Source organism: Cloeon dipterum, chromosome X (genome assembly GCF_949628265.1).
Source record: "Cloeon dipterum chromosome X, ieCloDipt1.1, whole genome shotgun sequence".
NCBI lineage: Eukaryota > Metazoa > Arthropoda > Insecta > Ephemeroptera > Baetidae > Cloeon > Cloeon dipterum.
The window spans coordinates 31,539,966-31,560,586 of record NC_088790.1 but is presented as its reverse complement, the minus strand read 5'-3'; the positions used below and the strand labels follow the sequence as shown (position 1 = coordinate 31,560,586).

General features: G+C 42.6%; 5 protein-coding genes across 10 annotated transcripts; 3 read left to right on the top strand and 2 right to left on the bottom strand.

The window, feature by feature from the left end:
- Window positions 1–3: 3 nt before the first annotated feature.
- LOC135946037 (A disintegrin and metalloproteinase with thrombospondin motifs 6-like) lies at window positions 4–2,178 on the top strand. 2 transcript variants are annotated; one of them, XM_065494054.1, is made up of 6 exons: window positions 4–701; window positions 770–887; window positions 939–1,050; window positions 1,107–1,230; window positions 1,292–1,412; window positions 1,849–2,178. In XM_065494054.1, exons 2-6 carry the CDS (start codon window positions 825–827, stop codon window positions 2,086–2,088), a joined length of 660 nt encoding a protein of 219 aa, XP_065350126.1. In that variant the 5' UTR covers window positions 4–701; window positions 770–824; the 3' UTR covers window positions 2,089–2,178. The 2 variants fall into 2 exon arrangements, with proteins under 2 accessions (XP_065350126.1, XP_065350124.1); XM_065494052.1 differs by having other exon boundaries at window positions 4–887.
- A 787-nt stretch (window positions 2,179–2,965) lies between these two features.
- Window positions 2,966–5,653, top strand: LOC135945189 (L-xylulose reductase-like). The gene is made up of 6 exons (XM_065492666.1): window positions 2,966–3,224; window positions 3,555–3,813; window positions 3,860–3,965; window positions 4,560–4,661; window positions 5,223–5,340; window positions 5,440–5,653. The coding sequence occupies exons 1-6, from the start codon at window positions 3,164–3,166 to the stop codon at window positions 5,541–5,543; spliced, it is 750 nt and encodes a 249-aa protein (XP_065348738.1). The 5' UTR covers window positions 2,966–3,163; the 3' UTR covers window positions 5,544–5,653.
- An 828-nt stretch (window positions 5,654–6,481) lies between these two features.
- LOC135945188 (casein kinase I-like) lies at window positions 6,482–12,192 on the bottom strand. 4 transcript variants are annotated; one of them, XM_065492663.1, is made up of 8 exons: window positions 12,019–12,192; window positions 11,113–11,203; window positions 10,944–11,054; window positions 10,677–10,825; window positions 9,552–9,780; window positions 9,307–9,477; window positions 9,097–9,245; window positions 6,482–8,574 (listed from the first exon to the last, which is right to left on the bottom strand). In XM_065492663.1, the coding sequence occupies exons 2-8, from the start codon at window positions 11,186–11,188 to the stop codon at window positions 8,269–8,271; spliced, it is 1,191 nt and encodes a 396-aa protein (XP_065348735.1). In that variant the 5' UTR covers window positions 11,189–11,203; window positions 12,019–12,192; the 3' UTR covers window positions 6,482–8,268. The 4 variants fall into 4 exon arrangements, with proteins under 4 accessions (XP_065348735.1, XP_065348736.1, XP_065348737.1 ...); XM_065492664.1 differs by lacking the exon at window positions 12,019–12,192 and adding an exon at window positions 11,827–11,853; XM_065492665.1 differs by lacking the exon at window positions 12,019–12,192 and adding an exon at window positions 11,687–11,709.
- A 410-nt stretch (window positions 12,193–12,602) lies between these two features.
- On the top strand, window positions 12,603–16,469 carry LOC135945187 (E3 ubiquitin-protein ligase ZNF598). 2 transcript variants are annotated; one of them, XM_065492660.1, is made up of 11 exons: window positions 12,603–12,729; window positions 12,909–13,108; window positions 13,167–13,403; window positions 13,448–13,659; window positions 13,705–13,950; window positions 14,440–14,716; window positions 14,774–14,974; window positions 15,034–15,156; window positions 15,233–15,631; window positions 15,688–15,933; window positions 15,992–16,469. In XM_065492660.1, the coding sequence occupies exons 2-11, from the start codon at window positions 12,941–12,943 to the stop codon at window positions 16,172–16,174; spliced, it is 2,292 nt and encodes a 763-aa protein (XP_065348732.1). In that variant the 5' UTR covers window positions 12,603–12,729; window positions 12,909–12,940; the 3' UTR covers window positions 16,175–16,469. The 2 variants fall into 2 exon arrangements, with proteins under 2 accessions (XP_065348732.1, XP_065348731.1); XM_065492659.1 differs by having other exon boundaries at window positions 12,646–12,850.
- Window positions 16,470–17,504: 1,035 nt separating this feature from the next.
- Window positions 17,505–20,609, bottom strand: hd (humpty dumpty). Its single transcript, XM_065496282.1, has 9 exons — window positions 20,452–20,609; window positions 20,092–20,332; window positions 19,836–20,025; window positions 19,671–19,784; window positions 19,384–19,622; window positions 18,427–18,605; window positions 18,179–18,371; window positions 17,926–18,124; window positions 17,505–17,869 (listed from the first exon to the last, which is right to left on the bottom strand). The coding sequence occupies exons 2-9, from the start codon at window positions 20,316–20,318 to the stop codon at window positions 17,537–17,539; spliced, it is 1,674 nt and encodes a 557-aa protein (XP_065352354.1). The 5' UTR covers window positions 20,319–20,332; window positions 20,452–20,609; the 3' UTR covers window positions 17,505–17,536.
- Window positions 20,610–20,621: the final 12 nt, after the last annotated feature.

Here is a 20,621-nt window from a genome sequence, read left to right as displayed (position 1 = left end):
ATTCGCCCGGCAGGGGAGGAGAGGAATGTCATACATGGGAATTATAGATGTTTGTCGTGAAGAATTTTTACAGATGGCCATTTTTGAATTTAATGGCGCGAAAGCGGCACGATGAGAGTTCGCACTGCAAAATGTTCGATTTTGAATAATTCAGCAGTTTTTGCGGGCGAACTGTCTGTGATTGATTAAATTTAAATTGTTTTAATAATTTTTAGAGGGATTTAGGGGAGTATTACGCTTATACGCAGCTTTGAGCAGAGGAAGTGAGCGGAGATGGGGGCTGCTGTATAAGGCGGACGGCTGCGATAATATCTATTACATGCGGATGTTTATTGTGCGTGACTTACAAAAAGTGTGGGGCGTGTGGTATGGCGTTGTATGAGCATTAGTGGACAGAAATAAAGTCTGGACGTCACTATAGTGGCTAATTGGCATGATGAATTTTTTGAAATTGATTAAAGAATTTTTTAAATTCTTCTCTAAAATGGCGGCGAAATAAAAACGATACAAACATTGAATTACATACAGAATGTGTGTTTATTTCGCTTATTTCTCTCTATTTTCACGGATAATTAGTTTTTTCCTTACGTCACTGGCTTTACAAAATCACAGTCCTCTAGTGTTTAGTTCTTTTGCAGTCGCGCGATCTATAAAAACGCCATGGAAGCTATCACTCAATCTGAGCGCATGCACTCTTTGAGGTAAATTAGTGTCCACTGCGTGTCATATATCCTTGGCTTAATTTCAACTGTAAATAATTGTTGGTTAGCATTGAAGCAATACAACTCGTAAATCTGTGATTCTCCGGATTTTCCGTCAAAAAGATGGAGCTGCAACCGATTCTGGCGGCTCTGTGCACCTTCTTTTGGATTGGAGAGATGGGCAAGGTTTGTTTCGATTTTCTCCTATTTCAAGGAAATTTAACAGTTCTTTCAAAGGTCGGAAACCAAAAAGGGGGAGTAGTTAAAAAGGAAGACCAGCGACTGCTGCCCCAAGTCAATTTCAAGTGGCGGTTGGTTTTCAATCCGTGCGCAGTCACTTGCGGAGGAGGTCAGTTTGACCAAAATATCATCAATCAATTAATTTATTATTACAAAAATTATTAGGCTACCAAAGGTCGAAGGCTATGTGCATGTCGGGGGATGATAGAGGGGAAGATTCCGAATGTTCGGGAGAAAAACCAACGGAGACAATTCAGACTTGTGGACAACAACCTTGCTTTACGCCTAGGTATTTAGGATATTTAGTTTCGAAATCTTTTCAGGTTGATGAGTTTTTTTTCTTAATTCAGGTGGATTGTCTTCAACTATTCAGAGTGCACCGTCACTTGCGGCACGGGGACCATTCCTCAGATTGCGAAATGCTACATCAAAACGGGCGTTGACTCGAAAGGAAGGGACACGTTAATCGAGGTAAATACATTTTTATTTATTAATCAATGTTACAACATCAAATTTATATGTTGATATATTTCAGCCTGTTTTCTAGAAGAAAAAACCGATTAAAAAATTTATTACGTAATTATATTTAATTAAACTGCAAAAAATTATTATAAAATTAATTTAATGCTTGAATTTTGATGTGCTATTAAATTTTTGATTCAACTGCAGCACGTTCTTGCATAAAAAGGTGCAATTTACGATATTTTTTACTTAATTAAAAACTTTCATCATTTCCAGACATTTTTAAAGCGACAAAACATCAAGAAATAAATTCCAATTCGTTTCTAATTCATAAATTTAAGAAAAATAAATTATTTTAGGTTGAAAATTTTTATTTCGATCCCAAAGAAAATCATCTAGGGCTCTTTTCCAATTAAAAATAATTGAAAACAATGAAATTTCTCAGGTAGGAGAGCGAATGTGCAACAAGGATAACCGGCCGCCGCTGCCTCCGGTGCAGTGTTCATTGTTGGCGACTTGTCCGCAAATCGTGGCCAAAGTCGACCTGGCGAGCAGCACGTGCAGCAACCCTCCGTGCAGCGATCAGAAGGGCAGCGCCGAGAAAAGTGCCGTCGAGTTCACGGTCTTCATCGGAGTCACCAGTTTATCTGCTTTCTTGATTCGCATCTATTTTTTCGACACTTGACGGCGAATGGAAATCCAGTGCAAAAGACTGAGGATGTGAGAAAATTATTCTGTACAATTGGACTGTTTTACAATAAAATAATTAACTAATTTTTAAATAATTCTCCTACTAAAGACGTGTATTTAATTGTATCTACTCAGATTTAATAATTAGATCACTTTCAAACTTAAAAAAGTTTAAAAAGACGGTCTCTGAGGATGTTTCTGAGCCCACCAATCGATTCCTGAGGGTCGAATTAGTTCAAATGGATTTTTTTCCGTTAAAAAAGTGAAGCGCGACGTGCGAACTTTTTTGCCGCCAAAACAATTTGAATGCGAGAAGTGCGCATGCGTCAGAGCTGGATGAATCTGACAAAGAAGTCATTCGTACAGCTGCGGTCTCTCTGCAAGTGCTCAAACCAGCTCTCACGCATGCGCAGTTCAAATTGTTTTGGCGGGAAAAAAGTTCGCACGTCGCGCTGGCCTTTTTTAACGGAAAAAACATCCATTTTACCTAATTCGACCCTCAGGAATCGATTGGTGTGCTCAGAAACCTCGTCAAAGACAGTCTTTAAACCTTTTTAATAATTTAAAAGAATATAAAATTGGAAAAATAAAATATTTATGAAATATAACGTAATTTAGACGAGACCAGAAATTATCTAATTTTAAAATCCTCGGAACCTTTTTAAAAATAAACCCATTAGACGTCAAATAATTATTTTTAATAGCTGCTCGTGCCTCTGCAGCAAAGCAGCGACATTCTTATCAAAATATTTCCCCTCTGAAGGGCGACCTTAGCCATGCGTAATCATCGATTACATTATTTTTCTCAGCGCTGTACGCGCGGCACTCGAACCATTCCTTTTAAAGCGCCCGGCTGCTTTTTATTCTGCTTCTGTTCTCGTCTCGTCTCCGGCCGGCAGAGATTTAATATTATTTCGGCTCGGATAATTGGCACGAACTGGTCGAACGTGAGTCAGGCCAATCTCGTCTCACGAGTTCGGAGGTCAGATTCGGGCCCGAACGAACCGAAACAACGATCCGCGCGTCACGACAGTATAGCAACCCGAGGCGCACACACACACACACACACAATGACTGACGTTAAAAACTTTTTCAAGGACAAAAAAGTACTCGTCACAGGCGCCGGGAAAGGTAACAGTGATTTTTTGGGTGAAATATTATATTTTTATGGGATTTCTGAGCGCATTTTGTCGTTATTTTGTGCATTTTTTATTGCATAACTGGCATTTATTACATTCCAATGGTGTTGGACTGCGTTTTTGAAAGGAATAAAATTATTTCGCTTGATATTTTAGCGCTTTAAAATAAAATAATTATTGTTTCAGCATTTAATTTATTTTTTGGGCGGGAAAAACACAAACCAAAATTTATGCCTTAATTCCTATTTCCAAATCTGCTGTAATTTTGATGAAATATTTTGTAACCTTTTGAATTTTTCTAAAAATTGAAAAAATAATTTAGGGATCGGCAGGGCGACGGTGCGGCGGCTGTGTCAGCTGGGGGCGCACGTGGTGGCCGTGTCCCGCACGCAGTCCGACCTGGACTCGCTGCGGGACGAGTTTGCCGGCAGCGTGACCAGCGTTTGCGTCGACCTGGCCGACTGGACGGCCACCAGGGAGCGCCTGTCCGAGGTGGCCAAAGGGGTGCACTGCCTGGCCAACAATGCGGGCGTTGCGCTGCTCGAACCCTTCATGGACGTCACTGAAGAGCACTTTGACAGGTTAATTTACTTTTGTTTTACGGGAATTTTATAAGAATTTCCACAGGTCTTTCGGAGTGAACGTCAAATCGGTGCTCAACGTCAGCCAAATCGTGGCCGCGGACATGATTGCGAGGAAGGAAGGGGGTTCTATTGTTAACATTTCCTCTCAGGTAGAAGAAAAATAATTTTTGCCCTAAAAGACCGTCTTTGACGAAGGTTCTGAGTCCACCAATCGATTCCTGAGGGTCGAATTAGTTATAGTGGATGTTTTTTCCGTTAAAAAAGTGCAGCGCGACGTGCGAACTTTTTTCCCGCCAAAACAATTTGAACGTATTTGCGAGAATTGCGCATGCGTGAGAGCTGGTTTGAGCACTTACAGAGAGACCACCTGTACGAATGACTTCTTTGTCAGCTCTGACGCATGCGCACTTCTCGCATTCAAATTGTTTTGGCGGGGAAAAAAAGTTCGCAGGTCGCACTGCACTTTTTTAACGGAAAAAACGTCCAATTTACCTAATTCGACCCTCAGGAATCGATTGGTGGGCTCAGAAAATGCGTCAAACACGGTCTTTAAAATATTTGTTTACTAAATATTAAGAAAAAATCTCAATTATTGCTGGAGTGCGCTTGAGGCGTAGTTCAAGTTGTGCATAATTGGATCAAATACGGAACTATATATACTATTATGAAAGAAGGAAAAAATGTGTGCTCGCTCACTCTCGCTCGCTCTTTATCTCTTTCTTTTCTCTCTCTCGTCCGTGCAGGCTTCGCAGAGGGCTCTCGCCGAACATGCTACTTACTGCTCCACCAAGGGCGCCCTCGACATGCTCTCCAAAGTGATGGCACTCGAGCTCGGCAAGCATAAGGTGCGCGCGCTAATTCTTTTTCCCATGCAGAACAATTACTCCATTTCCTGCTCTTAAAAAAAATGCCAAGAGCCACTTAATAAAAAAATGGGGTGCTCTTTTGAATTGAAGAAGCAGTGACTTTTGGGTAAAATTGTTTAATTTAAGCCCCCTTTAGATTTCATCCCTTAAAAAACCACCCCTAAATGACGGAGTTTCTTGATAATCAGTCAAGTATTTCTCTTATTCTCGAAATAAGAGAAAAATTCGTCCACAATTTCGAATAATTTTACTTCAACCCCTTTACAACCCTCTAAATCAACCCCTAAAACTGTTTTGACAACTATTGTTTCTTGTTAAAAGTATTTTTGTGTAATTTATGCCACTGTTTCACCTAAATTATATTTTATATGCAAGAAATAATCTTTCAACCCTTATTCATCCCCTGAAAACCACCCCTTTGATATTCTTTATTGCATTTTACGTTTCATTCCTAGCGATTTTAGCCAGTTTTCCAGATTAATTTGTCTGAAGAAATAAAAAAAATAACATTTTTCATCCCCTTGCGATTTCGAATTTCAGATTCGCGTCAACTGCGTGAACCCGACGGTGGTGATGACGGCGATGGGTCGGCTGGGCTGGAGCGACCCGGACAAGGCTGGCCCGATGCTGTCGCGCATTCCGATCGGGCGCTTCGCAGGTGACACATTCTTTCTTTCTTTCTTTCTTTTATATTAGATTCGATCGGGGGTGCGTGTCGGAGGCTAATAATTCTTGTTCTCTTTTGCGCACAATGCAGAGGAGCAGGATGTGGTGGAAGCCATACTATTCCTGCTTAGCGACAGCGCGGCCATGGTGCACGCCTGCATTCTGCCCGTCGACGGCGGCTTCCTCGCCACTTAACGCACCTCTCGTGTTTCACTCAATTCACGCCGAACGCCGCCGGCCACGAAATTCCAATGGTTCATTTTTTTCCAGGTGATTTGTATCAAATAATAAAGAGGTAAAAATAATATATTGATTTTTATTTTATTTGGGGTAAAAACGGGCTGTTTGGTGTTCAAAAATAAATATTTTTTAATTTTTGAAATTTACCCTGAGCTCAGGGTGAGCAACAGGGGGCTAATTTGCACAGAAGCAGACTTAAATTTTGCCAATAAATCGAATTTTAGTGTTTGAAATTTAATTTTACCGAGAATTTAACGTAGTTTTAATTTTGTACCCTTCGCCCTGAGTATCTCCGACCCTGAGGGCACGAAAATATCGACTGCCTAGAACATGAGCATTCAATCGAGGGGTAGCACGGCCCCGTCGGACTCCTGGAGCCTGCGCAGTAGGCCCACGAACACGAAAAATTTCAAAAAACCACGTTTTCTGGATTTAGAAAATTAATTTCTCAGGCCCTATGGGTCCGATCGGTCAAAACCAAAAATAAAATTGATGCCTTATAAATTCCGCGTCGAACGGTACTAAAATCAGCCCACTATGTGCCCCTGAGGCTCGTCGAGCTTCGAGGGCCGGGTAAAAAGTGAATAAAAATCAGTTTAATTTTTTTGCAGGGCCCTTTTGGGCTTAAATGGGCGTACTTATATTATTAATTTTTAATAATACGTTGTTTTGAATGTATTTAACATGCCCAGAAAATTTCAGGGTTTCGCGACTCCTTGTTTTAGAGGTACTAAGGTTGAAAAAGGGTAATTTTGAGTTTAGGTAAAATTTTATTTTTACCCTAGGAACGTGGAATGTTCAATTCGACCCTTTGTAAGTCATCAGGACACCCTGACGGCCATTTAAATAATTAAATTTAATTATATTGGAAGAGTTAATTTAAACGAGGCGCATTTGGTTTCATTTTTCGACATTTTAATACCCGAAAATTGTATACATCACAACAAATAATGCATGTTTTTTTTATACTTTCATCGCACGTCATATCGTAATCAATACAATTTGTTACTTAAATTGATAGACATGAATCACATCATGTTCATAATCATAGCTTCTTCCTTCCTTCTTTCCTTCCTTCCATTCCTTCTCCAAATCGTCGATCCTTTGTTGTTTTAATTTGTTTTGTTTCGTAATTATAACTCGTTATCTATCCTTTGTTGTTGCAACAAAAATTCACAATTTTTTTATATATATATTCTCGCACACACTAAGAGCGGCCCGCGAAATTGGCTCGAAAATGGCGACGGCGGCGGGACACACGGCTTCGTCGTGGCTGCAGGAATATTCGCGGCGTGCGTGAGTGTGTGTTTCTCTCTTTCTTTCTGTGAGTGAGTGAGTGTGTGTGTGTGTGTGTGTGTGTGTGTGTGATACTCGTAAGGCAGCAGCAATATATAACCATCGTAATGTGTGTGAGTGTGTGTGTGTGTGTTTATATATGTACATGCTCGGATTAAAACACGTGCTAATTAATCACCACTTCTTCGTTCGATCGGTTTCGCGCACACACGAAATATATATAAAAATATATGTACAATGTATCATACAAGATGATGGTTTCCTTTTTTTTTGTTTATCAAGCCGACACGCTCTCGAAATTCATCATATTTACATTTACAATTGGCATTGTCACTCAAAAGCTCGCGAATCTATCCGTTGATTATTTTAATTGATCTGAACCGGGGTATCAAAAATGAATATATCGACACATTAATAAATACAATAAGGGGGTGGGGTGGGGGGATCGGTGTCTTAAAATCGAATGAGTCAAAGAGAGCGTGAATTCGGCACTTCGGAAAGTGCGTGGTGTTATCCGGAGCCGCCACCAGATGGCATTTAATATTCGTAAAAACCGTTATTTTGGCGGGAATCGAGACAGCAGCGCCACAGCGGCAGGCAAATGACGTAGCAGTAGCCCGGTTTGCCACCGTGGCGCTGCTGTCTCGGTCTAAAAGCGAATCACAGAGTCTGATTTGATGGATTCAAACCAAAAAACGCCAAAATAACGGCCCCGCCCACTTTAATCGGAATGAAATTGGCTCCAGTTGGTAGAGCTGTCCTGTCCGATATAAAAGTGGGCGGGGCGAGAGATGGGACAATTTTCCACGACACGAATTTTTAAAAAACCGAATTTGAAGTGCAGATTTCGCCAAAAACAACAATGAAATCACAGTAACCTGCCGACACGGCTCCGAACACTGAACGTCTCTTCTTCGAGCCGAATTATTAGCGTAGAAATTAAGTACAAAAGTGGTCAGAATTCACTTCTTCTTCATCTTCTTCTTGCGATGGACCAAAGTGTCAGTCGAATCGAAGCAACCAAAAACATAAACCTATTGGAAGCGAATACATAGCGACAAGAATTGGGGTGTTCTCACGAGTAGACAACGATCAAGAACAGTGTAAACGATCTGCCTCGCTGGCTCTCACACTCGGCCGGCCAACGCGAGGGAGGGGGTGTCAGTCGAGACGCTGGCACAACACTTTTTAATTATTATGCACTGTCCTACCGGGCAAATAACAGCTAGAAAAAGTTCCGAGACACCACGACGCCGAGTTTAATCATCAAACGAATTCGCTTAGGCCATTTCATGGACCAGCAGCTCCGAAAATGTCCAGGGGGCAAATCACAGTCAAACCAATTAACCGGATAAGGACGAAGCAGCGATTCCAGTCACTTTTCTCACCGTCTTTTGCCCGACGACGGCGACGCCGTGGTCGTGGCGCCGACCGCCGCCGCCGCTGCCGCCGCCGCGGGTGACGCCGCTGCCAGCGCCTGCCGCGACGGCGTCTCCACCGGGCTGACCACCGCGCCGGACGCCGTCTTCGGGTGGCGCGCGTTGCCCGAGGCGCCGCCCACGCCGCCGCTCACGCCGGCGCCGCCCTGCTGCCCTGGCTGGTTCTGCTGCTGGCTCCCGGCAAACTGGCCCATCCGCGTCGGGTAGCGCCGCTCGCGACCCGCCTCCTCCTGACCCAGTCGAGACGCTCCCTGAAATTGCACAAAATTAAATACATTAAAATCCTGCAATTCTGATCGTTCGTGCCGCGGAAAATTGGCCCATGGTAAGCCCCGCCCACTTTTAAATCCATCTGCATCGGAGTGAAATTAACTCTCGGAGAGGTCTACCAAGTGGAGCTAACTTCACTCTGATCAGCTGACTCCTGCACGCGATACAAAAGTGGGCGGGGCTAAGGAAGGCCATTTTTCCGCGGCACAAACCATCTGGACAAACCAGAATACAATCATGTTGCATATTTTTGGACTTGTCATTAAGTGCTGATTCCAAAAACCTTTGGTTTTTTGAAACCGGAGCATTTTTCGAAAAGTCAGAATTTTCCTAAATACTGAATTTATCGAAAAATGCTCAGATTTTAATATTTATGGATACTCGGATCTTTTTAAACGTTGATCAATAACAATAATTAGCCAGGTTAAGCACTCAGGGTTCAAACCTGACGAATTAAATCACGATATTGACAAAAATCTAGTAATAAATAAAAATGTACTCACAAACTTGAGCATGTTCCAGTCGAAAACATAATCATAAGTGAAGCCCTGGCGGTGGAAGAGCGATCGGAACATTTGTCGCAGGTAATTATAGTCGGGACGCTCTTCGAATCGGAGCGAACGGCAGTAGTAGAGATATGTGGCGAATTCAGCTGTGTGGGGATCAAATCATCGAATAATTGTATGAACGATTGGGAGTTAAACGAAGCTAACCTGGATAGCCGCGAGTCAGCTCCTCGATGGGCGTGCCCATTTTCTTTTCTGAGATGCGTTCGTACTTCTGGCGTTTCGTGGCGGCCTTCAGGCCTTGCCACGGCAGCGACCCGCGGTTGAAGTACATCAGCACGTAACCCAGCGATTCCAGGTCGTCTCTCCTGCTTTGCTCTGAGGAATAAATAAATAAATAGTATTGACGTAATTAGATAATAGTTAAATCGATTAGTTGACGATTCAATTACCGATTCCCAAGTGGGTACTAATTGAAGCGTATCGTGCCGTTCCGGTCAGATTTTTATTTTCCCTGTAGAGGATGTGTTGGTGTGTGCGTCCGTCTCTGTACTTCTTGGCCAGGCCAAAGTCGATGATGTAGACCAAGTTGCCTTTTTTACCCAGCCCCATGAGGAAGTTGTCCGGTTTTATGTCGCGGTGGATGAAATTCCGCGAGTGAATGAAGTCTATTCGGCTAATCTGAAAAAATTAAACGAAAATTTCATTAATTACAAGTTCTAAAGAGTTCAGGTTGTATTTAAAGCCCTCGAGCGATCGATTTTGTTAAATTCGTATTAGCAGCCACTTAAACGACTCCTGACGAGTTCTGTAATGGTTCCATTAGTGCGATCTGCACACCATTGGAACGGCCAAGTCAAGAGCTTTCAGAAGATGTGCAACTTGACCCTTTTAAAGAAACCAGGGTGCTCGGGAACGCGATTTTGGGGAAATCAGGGTACACCCTGAGCACCCGGAGAGCTTCCTAATGGTCAAATTGCACATATTCTGAAAGCTCTTGGCTTTGCCGTTCCAATGGTGTGCAGATTTTGCAAATTGAACTGATACAGAGCCCGTTAGACGCCGTTAAAATGGAAATTTAATAAAATAGATCGCTTGGGAACTACCCTGACGCCAGGGTTCCATTTATTAATTGTTCTGATGGTCTTGAATGACCTCAGGGGAAACCCCCAGCATGTTCCAAGGGCAAAAATCAAACGATTCTCATTTTTACCTGAACTTGAGTATGTTATTTTTCAACCTTTGACCCTTCGTATCTCAAAAACTCTAAAAACCACCACCCTGAAAATTTCTAGGCATGTTTCGTACAATTGGAGCAACATTTTACCCTAGGAACAGAACAAAATTAAATGGTCCGCTTTAGAGATATTCAAAATTCATCGAAAAACTCTAAAATTACTCCAATTTGGGAAATCTAAATGAAATTTAAAAAATATATTAAATATTGACAATCTAATTAGGCATCTTTTAGCACGAACTTTAATGTTCTAACCTCATCACAACTCAAGATAAAAATAATTTCGTACACTTCATATGTTATTTTTGAATTTCCGGCGAAAAAAATGTGCAATTCTCACCAGTTGGTCTGCTAAGAGTAGTACAGTCTTCAGTGAAAATCTTCGGGAACAGAAATTGAAGAGATCTTCGAGCGAAGGGCCGAGCAGCTCCATCACCATGACATTGTAGTCGCCTTCGGAGCCGCACCACTTGATCATCGGGATTCCCACTGCGCCAAACAAATTAAATTTGAAAGTTAAAATAAGGAAGTCGAATCTGATCCTTCTGAATTTTGTTAAAAATGCAAAACAACTCGATTTAAAATTCAATGAGCAAACGACACGCACCTCCTCCTTGCATCATTTTGTAGAATTTGGATTCTATGTGCAACTGAGGGTGTCTGGTTTTGATGCATTCCAGCTTGATGGCCACCTCCTCGCCGGTCGTGATGTTGGTGCCTGCGTTTCAGAGTTAATTAATAATTTACTTCGATTGAAAAAGCGCGATTTTCGTTACCTAGGTAAATGTCTCCGAAGGAACCGCTCCCGATCTTGCGTCCGAGACGGTATTTGTTGCCCACTCTCAGCTCCATTTTTCTGAGATTTGGCTGCAAAAGAGGAGCCATTTCAAAAGGGAATTAAATTATATTGTTGAAAACAATTGAAATAACATGTGTATAACTATTTTTGATTGTAGAAAAAATGTTATTAAATTTTCAGATAATTTTAAAAACGTTTGATTTGTTTTCGAATTTTCCCTACCTGAGAAAAACACGAATTTAATTTGTATTAAATTGTTAGTCATTTTTTAACATCAGATAAAAGGAAAGAATGTTTTTAATTAAATAATTTTAGAGGTCTAATTTTAATTAAAAAAAAACTATAACACTCTTTCACAACTTTAACATTGAAAAAATTAGCAGAACAAGAATCAGTGAGCGTGCAAAAAAGGACAAGAAGCCATCCGTTAATCGGGATGAATTATAATTCATCGATTCCGAACAATATACACCTTGAAAAAATTACTCCTCAAGGTCAACTAAAGGTATTGGGATTTCAGCGGCGCCGAAATTTCCTTAAATTACGCCAACCTCGAATTCCCCTTCAGCCGAACAATCACAACCCTTGCGAATAATTTTTGCACAATTACCTTGCGAGAATTTAAAGGGAAAAGGGCAGGAAAGAATGGACAAATTCTCCGAATATTTCCGCAAAAATCCGCATAACCAACAATTTGGATTATTTCTAGCAATTCCGTTCCGACATTCAAGTCGAAATATTCACAATCCAGAGTTTGTCGAGCCGAGGAAAAACAAAGCTGGCTCGGCTTGGAAACTAGATGCGGATCAGATGATAATAATAAATGGCCGCGAACAAGGGGAAGTCGCTGGGCAAAGACCCGACTTGGAAACACGATATTTACCTGGCGACTCTTTCTTAGGCGGAACTAAGCACGGATTTGCCAAGTTTGTCTACTCGATCAACTGCTGGCCAAGTCAAGAGATCATTTTGGCGAGACACTAGGCAGGATTACTGCGATTTCTCATCACAGGCAGCGGAGCACCGAATCCGATCCAAACCAAGACTGTTATGGCGACTATGTGATGATTTCTGCTAACACTCTTGTTTGCGTGCGTTTACAAAAATTGTTTTCAGTAGAGAATGAGTAGAATATGAATGAATTAGATTTAATTTTATGAAAATTAAGTTAAAAAGGGGGAATATGTTTAAACAAAATCCAAACTCTCGAGGTTTTGAACTCGGGTCCCCGGTCTCCCTCTCTTCAGGTTGGTAGTATTGGGGAAATTCTTGGTCCAAAAGTTTTATTTTCGTTCAGATCTGCATCTAATTTTTTAATACTACCTGATTTTTCTTTGATAAAATTAACAATATTCATTTTCCGCATAGTTGAACAATTATAGAAGTAAATTATTCGCATGAAATTATGAATTTGGCGCCATTATTCAAACAGGTCAATTCTGCCTCTTGGAACCAATAGCCGCAAAGGGGGGCGGAGCCATCGTAAAAATCATCATCATCATCACTGATGTGACGTCACGAAGGGCTTTGCACACCAACTGCAGCGTGTTAACATCTGTTTGCTTCTCTCATGTGCGAGGAATATTATGTCGTGGTAAGCAACTGGCGAAAACTTTGGTGACCTGGTTAAAAATTAAGTTAAACCCTTTGCGAAAGACCCCATTACCTTTGGCTTGATTGGACCAGCGGACGTTAGGCTTTCTTTGAATCATTTCGTAACTTTTATTGGTTTATGAATTTACGATCTTGGATTACAAGTCACCCTTTCCGCAGGACGTGTTTTGATAGCCTGATCTAGCCCGAAAATGCAGAGTGACGAGGACAGTGCCAACACGTGCGTGTTGTGCTTCAAGGAGGCGCAGATTTTCTCGGTTGGCGAATGCGACCACCCCGTTTGCTACGAATGTTCCACTCGAATGCGGGTTTTGTGTCAACAAACAGAATGCCCCATTTGCAGACAGGACATGCCCAAGGTTGCTTCTTGTCGTTATTATGGCAGAGAGTTAAAATAAATTCTTGGTTCTTCTCCAGGTCATATTTTCCCCGGAGCGAAAGCCGTTCAAATTGCTGCAACACCGGCTGACGGATCGAAAGTACAAAATTGGATTCACGAACGCCGAGGCCGAGGAGGCCTTTCGACTGCTGCTAAAGCACTTCTGCCGCTTGTGCCCTGAGCAGCCCGAGTTTCGGACCTTTAACATGCTGAAGAACCACATGACCAAAGAGCACAACCTGCGGTTTTGTGATCTCTGCGTCGACAATTTGAAAGTAATTTGGTTTTTCACCTCGAGATTAGATTAATTCTGCCTTAGATTTTCACGTTTGAGAGGCGGAGCTACACGCGGGAGGAACTGGGACTGCATCGGAGAAAAGGGGACGTGGACAACACGTCGCACCGTGGACACCCCATCTGCGAGTACTGCGATGTCAGATTCATGGACAATGACGAGCTGTTCCGCCACATGCGTCGCAACCATTTATTCTGCCACTTCTGCGATGCCGACGGCCGCCACTGCTACTATCGGTTTGTCCATTTTTTTTAAAAAATGTAAATTTAATTTTTATTCAGGTCTTACGAGGATCTGCGGGAGCACTTTCGCCAGGAGCATTATTTGTGCGAGGAGGGCGAGTGCAAGGACGAGAAATTCACCTCGGCGTTCAACTCGGACATCGATTTTAAAGCCCATCGAGCTTCGGTTCATAGTAAAGCGCTCGGAAAGGCGGCCACAAAGCAAGCTCGGACTCTGGAGCTCGAGTTTACGCTGGCGCCCCGTCCTAGAGCCAACAACAGCCAAAACAACCGCAGAGGCCAAAAGTAAGACGCGTGTTTATCTCATTTTCTAGTGTTTAAGTTGGTTTTAATAGGCATGTTTACTTCGACAGGGTTTTTGGCATTTAAAAATACATTTAGAACGATTTCTTGTGCGTTTAACCGAAATGAAAACAGCTGAAGAGGGGGCGTAACCAAAGGATTACAATATTGCGGCGCACCACGCCCACTATGATCGGCGAGCAGTGTCTGCGCCACCATATTGTAGTCCCTTGGTTACTCCCCTTCAAGTAACAGCTGAAATCAGCCGCTGAAAAAGGGGCGTAACCAAGGGAATATTCAAGAGTGCATTTCTGGCCGCTAAAAGTGGGCGTGGCGTGCCGCCATATTGTAGTCCCTCAGTTAAACCCCCCTCTTTCGACTCCAAATATTTCGGTTTCACGCAAATAAATAAGTCTAGTATCATTAAATACCAAAAACCCTTTCAAAGGTTGAATGAAATAATTCCTAACATGGAATTTCCCCTTTTTACAGTTTCAATGAGGATTCCGAGGGTGCAGTCGGGTTCGCGGCGCCGGTCGAAGTGCAACCCGCCAGGCCAAACCTGCTCGCGGAGAACTTTCCCACGTTGTCTGGCTCAACGTCCGTGGCCCCGGCGGCCGGCGGCAAAATCATGTTCAAAGGTGGTTCGCAGCGGCTCAATATGAACGAGGAGAACTTCCCGACGCTCTCCGGAGAGGTGCCCAACGTGAACATCAGTTTGCAGAGAGGCTCGGCCACCAATCACAATACAAACAACTTCTCCATCAAAGTGTGTTCGGTTTTAATTTTATTAAAATGCATTTTTAAACCATATTTTTGCATTCAGGTCCAGCACAAGCGGCGGCAGGAGGCTGTGCCTTTGGCCCCGAGCGGCCCGCCGCAGCGCGGACTGGCGGATTTCCCCTCTCTCGGCGCCCCGAGTAAACCGAGCAAACCGGTGCCGGTGGCGAGCAGCTGGAAGGGAAAGGTGGTGCCCAAGGGCAACGTGGTTGGCAAAATCGTGCCTCATTATCAGCCAACATACGTGGTATTTGTTTTAAAACATCGCAAGAATTGTCGTGTGAATCGCTAATTTAATTAAAACAGCCGCAGCAGCAGCAGCAGCAATCGCAGTTGGAGTCGTTAGCCAGTAATTCTAGGTTCGCTGTGCTCAGCGAAGGTACTAGTAAGGTTACAGTGAAGCCACCTTCCGTTGTCCAACCACCTGAGGTCAGTTTTAGAATTTTTTTCGAGCTGTTAAAGAAAAATTATTTTGTTTATTTTGAATGCTCTAATTTTGTTGCAGACTGAGGAAAGTAAATCCAGCAAATCAAAGAAAAAGAAAAACAAAGCAAGACAGAATTCATCAAGCCCGTTGCCTCAGTCGTCGTCGACTTCGTCGGTGCAGTCGAGCTCAATCAGCACGTCGACGGCCTCGACGGGGGCCAAGAGCAAAAAGAAGGAGGACCGCAAGTGCTCGGAACTGAAAATCGGCGCCCTGCAAGAGGACCTGCCGACCCCAACGACGCCTCCGGTGACTTCGCCGGTGGGGGCGGCGCCGCCGCCTCCGCCGGGATTTTCGCAGAGCCAAAGCAACGCCGTCAGCCCGCCGCCGGGCTTCTCGGTGACCCTCAATTCCGTCGCCCGACCCACCAATGGCCTCACTTTTACGAATAGTAGCGGAGTTAGTTTTTCAATTTCACAGGTGATGGAATGATCTTTATTTTTACGTGGGTAAAATTAAGTTTGAATATTTTTCAGACTGCTGGTACGTACATACACCCGATAAATTCGAAAGAGCGCAACTCGGATCTAGTAAAGAAAATAAAAGCTCTGAAAACAGACAAAGAGCTCCAATTATTCTGCACTATGTCGTCGAAATTCCGCACCAGCCAAATATCGGCCTTGGATTATTACAACTACTGCAAAGAGGCCGTGGGCGCGCGCTCGTTCACAGAAATATTTTCAGAAATTCTTCTGCTCCTGCCGGACATCAGGAAGCAGCAGGTAATTAAAAATAAAATTCTAAGCATTCCAGCCATCCTAAATTGCGTTTAAATTGCAGGAATTGTGGTTAGCGCACGGCCAGAAGGGGAACTTCACCGAATGCAAGACTTGCGGCCAGATTTTAGGCTCGACGGATCACAAATCGCACGCCGAGAGTCACGTGTTGAACAACAATTTCCCCTCCCTGACCTTGGAAGACGCAGCTCCCAAGCCTCCGTCTTGGACCTTTTCCAGGAAGTGACCAAACGAATAACAATCCGTTCAATTTTGATATAAATGAAAAAGTGCTTAGCAATAAAACGCTCACCGTTATTGCTGGACGCCGTGCTTTGTGAATCGGGATTTTTTTTTTTTGTCAAAATTAATTGTCCAGAAAATATAATTTACGATGGAAATAGTTTTTTGTCTTATTAAGGACCTGAATTTTGCCAAAATTTGATTATTATCGTGGTTAATTCGATAATTCGGAGAAATCCCTGTCAAAGCAAAGTACGCGTCCTACGTTAAAGAGTTAATAAATTATTTAAATACAGAAATATTGGTCTTAATTTATTCCTAGTTGTGAATTTTAGCGCTGAACCCGAGCAATCGTCGCGGGAAGGAGTGTTTTCAAGTCAGAAACTGAATCCGGCTCATTGGTTAATTTAATAAAAATAATTATATCCAAAAACTTGAGATTTTGCGGCTGTCGAAGGTGCCGGGGGCAGACAGCACTGGCAAAGGGGCCTAAAAGACGCAATTTTTCACGGCAAGTCTTATTAATTTTGGTTTTTTACTTCACGACCCATAGGAGCCGAGTTATTAATTTTTAAAATTAAAAAACGCGATTTGTGGCATTCCAAATTTCGGAGGAGCCCCAAATTAATACCAAACGATGCCCCTCGGTAAGGTGCGTCCGCCCGTGTGCGCATTTTCAAAATCGAATCATTTTTAGAATTTTCACAAATTTTTGAAAATGTCGAAATTTTTAATGATTTTTTTCTGGTCCAGGTCGAAAATTCTTAAATGGCACATCAATCGACGCGAAATTTATCTGGGATCATTTTAAGAGTAAATACGAGCCAATCCGATCAAAATCCTAATACTAAATAAATTTTAAAGTTTGAAAAACGTAGTTTTTGCACTTTCTCCCGAAGGAAAATTTTGAGTTTTTTGTTTAAGAGAAACCTAAAAGGGTTTTAGAGACTTCATCGCGCGCACCAGACCACTGCCAATCTGGAAACCGATTTTCAGAATTTACGCGTCCATAGAAAAATTAAAATTAATTTTTTACGGTTTTTTGACTTCGCAGCCGAAAATTGTTTTATTTTTGTTAAAAATCGGTCGTTGGTCCTACCGTCGACCACGACCCCTCATCAGACAGGTATTTGATTAAACTCTCACCAGGGTTACCTTAACGACCTTTTTCAGGATACCCTGACCTGAGATCCGTACCCAGGCCGGTTTTGAATGCTTTTTACAGCAATTTTGAATGACTCGCCGACTGTTTATGCTAAATTTTTGTGATTAATTCGATAATTAGGAGAAATCCCAGTTGCGTTTTTCGTTAAAGAGTAAATAAATAATTGAAATACAGAAAAAACGGTTTAATTTATTGCTAAAATCAGTCGTGGCACACGTATTGACTGTTCTCGAATTTAACGCCGGACAAAACCGCCGGCTGGCCGTGTTGGCAGAACGATTTCAGTTCGTGGCTGGTCAAGCCGCAGTCTCTCAAATTTTCCAACGCGAACGCGGACGTGCTGGGCGTCTTCTCTGGCGCGGGAAGCATGGAGAATGACTTGCTCTGCTCCACGATCGAGCAGGTCATGGAAAATTGCGTTTGGTTCGCTTCCAGCTGCCTGCACAGCTCGCGCAGGGTGTGTGGCAGCACCGGCCCCACGATCTCGGCGCTGTAGAACTGCTCGCCCTTCAGGTTCACAGTCTTCTGCCCCACCTGCGGAGGAAATTTTGATTTATTGCCAAAATTCCGAAGCTAATAATTTTAATTACGGTTAGTGGCGTGAGTGTGGCTCCGTGAAAGGCGACAGGCGCCAGCAGGGTCGGAGGAATTCCTGCCAGGGCCCCGATTGTGGTCGTGATGCTGCGGTAGTTGAGGAGCAAATTGAAAAGGGCCATCACCTCGGCGTCGGTTTGCACTACGATGGTCGACGCCGGTCTCAGGTCCATTTCTGGCTTCTTGGACGCTTTTCTGAAGAGAAAATTTAAATTTAACTTAACTTTTTAATAAAATAAATTAACCTACACTTTATTCTGTGCAGAGTTGAGCTTTTTAATGTCCTCCAAACCGACTCCGATGCTCTGCAGCCACTCATCGGCTCCTTCGTCGTCGACTTCCTCCTCGTTCTCCTCCTCGTCTTGTCCGTCGCTGCTTTGTTCCCCTGGAGAATTGTTTGTCGACGAGGACTCCTTCTGCAGCGGCATTGAATAGCAAATTTCTGCAAATTGAGTTGAAATAAAATGATTTGTTTAAAATTAAATAAAAATAAATACCGTCATTTAGCAGCAGTTTGCGAAAACCAGTCGTCGTGGGAGAAATGACGGCGTGGATTTCCTCGATGCCTCCGATGCCAGCTGCGCGGATCAGACACGTGAATTTGTTTGCGCACAAGTAGAAAAATGGACACTGGTGGGCACGGACCAGCTGCAGAAGGGACCGGAAACTTTCTCTCCTGAAATGAAAAAATCGATTTATTTATTTTCCGCATTGCCTGAGCACCCTGATGGCTTCCTCAGGGTCAAATAGCAATTATTCTGTTGCAATAATGGTCAAATCTCACAATTGAACCAATAAAAAGCCCGTCAGGCGTTGGTAAAGTGGCCATTATATGGGAATTTAATTAAATTGATCGTTTGAGAGCTACCCTGACTTCAGGGATCAATTTTGTACCTGTCCTGAAAGTTTAATCTGACCTCAAGGTTGTCCCCAAGCATTTTCCGAGGGCAAAAATCAACTATTCGTGCAATTTCTATTTTCTCGAATTTAAATTAAACTTAAAAATTCACGTTTTTTAACCTTTGACCTTTTGTATCTTAAAAACTAAAAACTTCACCATCCTGAAATTTTCTGGGTATGTTACACACATTTAGGGCAACATTTTAACCTCCAGTAAAAACAGAATTAAAAATCCTGTTTCCCAGATTTTAAAAAAATAGAATTTAATTTCTAAATTACTCAAATTTGGAAAATTCTACAATTTTTGTTTAATTTAAAAAGTTGTAGGCTGTTTAACTGGGCATCTTTTGGCACCAAGTTCAATGCTCTAACATTATGAGAACACAAGATATTCAAATTATCGTAAAAATCGAGAGGCCTGTTTTCCAGATTTTCCAAACAAACAGCTTTAAAATTTTCCCACACACCCTGAAAACATACTGAAAAATCAGGATGGTGATAAGACAAAATTTTAAGATCAAATCTCTCATGGAAATTCTTTTTAATATTTTTACCAAGCGTTGTGCAAGGCGTCCTTCATGACTGGATCGACGGGCACGGATTTCTTGGCTCGGTTTTTCTCGTGGCTGGTCCTGGGAAAGAGCGAGACCCACGGAAGATTGGGGTGTTGCCACGCGAGGCACGTTTGGTGGAGTTGAGCGTTGATCCCGGTGCTAATCGCCGGCGACGTCTCCGAGCTTTTCAAGTCGACACACCGGGCGAAGGCGGTCGTTCCCGACGCCTCGTCCAACATCTAAATTCAAATATTTAGACAATTTCATTATTTTAAATAATAATTAACCTTTAAGTTTTGACTCCACGGCAGTTGCTTTTTGGAAAAGAATCGAATTTTGTACTTTAAAGACCAGTCAAGCGGCAATGCTGATATTCTTCTTCTCGACTTCTCCGCCGCTAGCTGTTTAAATTAATTTAATTAATTATAAGTAGAATTAAAAGATCTTCTTACATTTTGAGACCCAGCAATCCTGTCCAGAAAATTAGCAAACGACTCTGAGAGAGCTTCAGCGTTCAAGCTCGTCGAGTCCTTCGTTGAAGTGTTATTTAAGAGTTGAAACAAGGTGGTATCACAAGACGAATCTAAATCACAGGGCGGTGCAGGAGTGTACGTTTCCCTGAACCGCTTTGAAAGTTGACTTCTGCGAAAATAAATAAAAATAAAATTAAATAGGAAACAAATTATGAAATAATTTTAATTAATATACCGAAACGGATTTGAGGTTGACGGAGCATTGCTTTTCTCGTCAGGCACGTCGCTGCTGTCATTTGACGACTTGCTTCCGTCGTTAAGGTCAAGGGCACCTTTCCTCGTGTCGAATAACCGCGACTGCAAAGCTCTCTTCCGCTGTTTCTGTCTGTGCAGTTTCATCACATCCGCAGGACGGGTCCAGGTGGTTGGTGACGTCGTTATGTCCTTCGCCGTCTTCTCCATGGTGTCCTCCAACCCTGATAGGAACGTAAAAAATATAGATTCGGCGGCAGTGAAAAGTATTACAATTTCGCAATAATATTGTGCAATGGTTGCAGTTCATGCCATAAATTTTATCCAGTTGTTTCGCAATCACCTGGTAAATCTTTCTAATAATGAGCCACTTTGGTATTTTTCTCCGGCAGTCCGAATTTTCTCGTTCCTGTTTAACTCCTTATCCGGTTTGCTTTGTTTTTTTGTAGCTGTCTTGTTCTTGATTATCTTGTTCTCGTTATCAAACACATTCGCTTCCCTCGCGATAGTTAA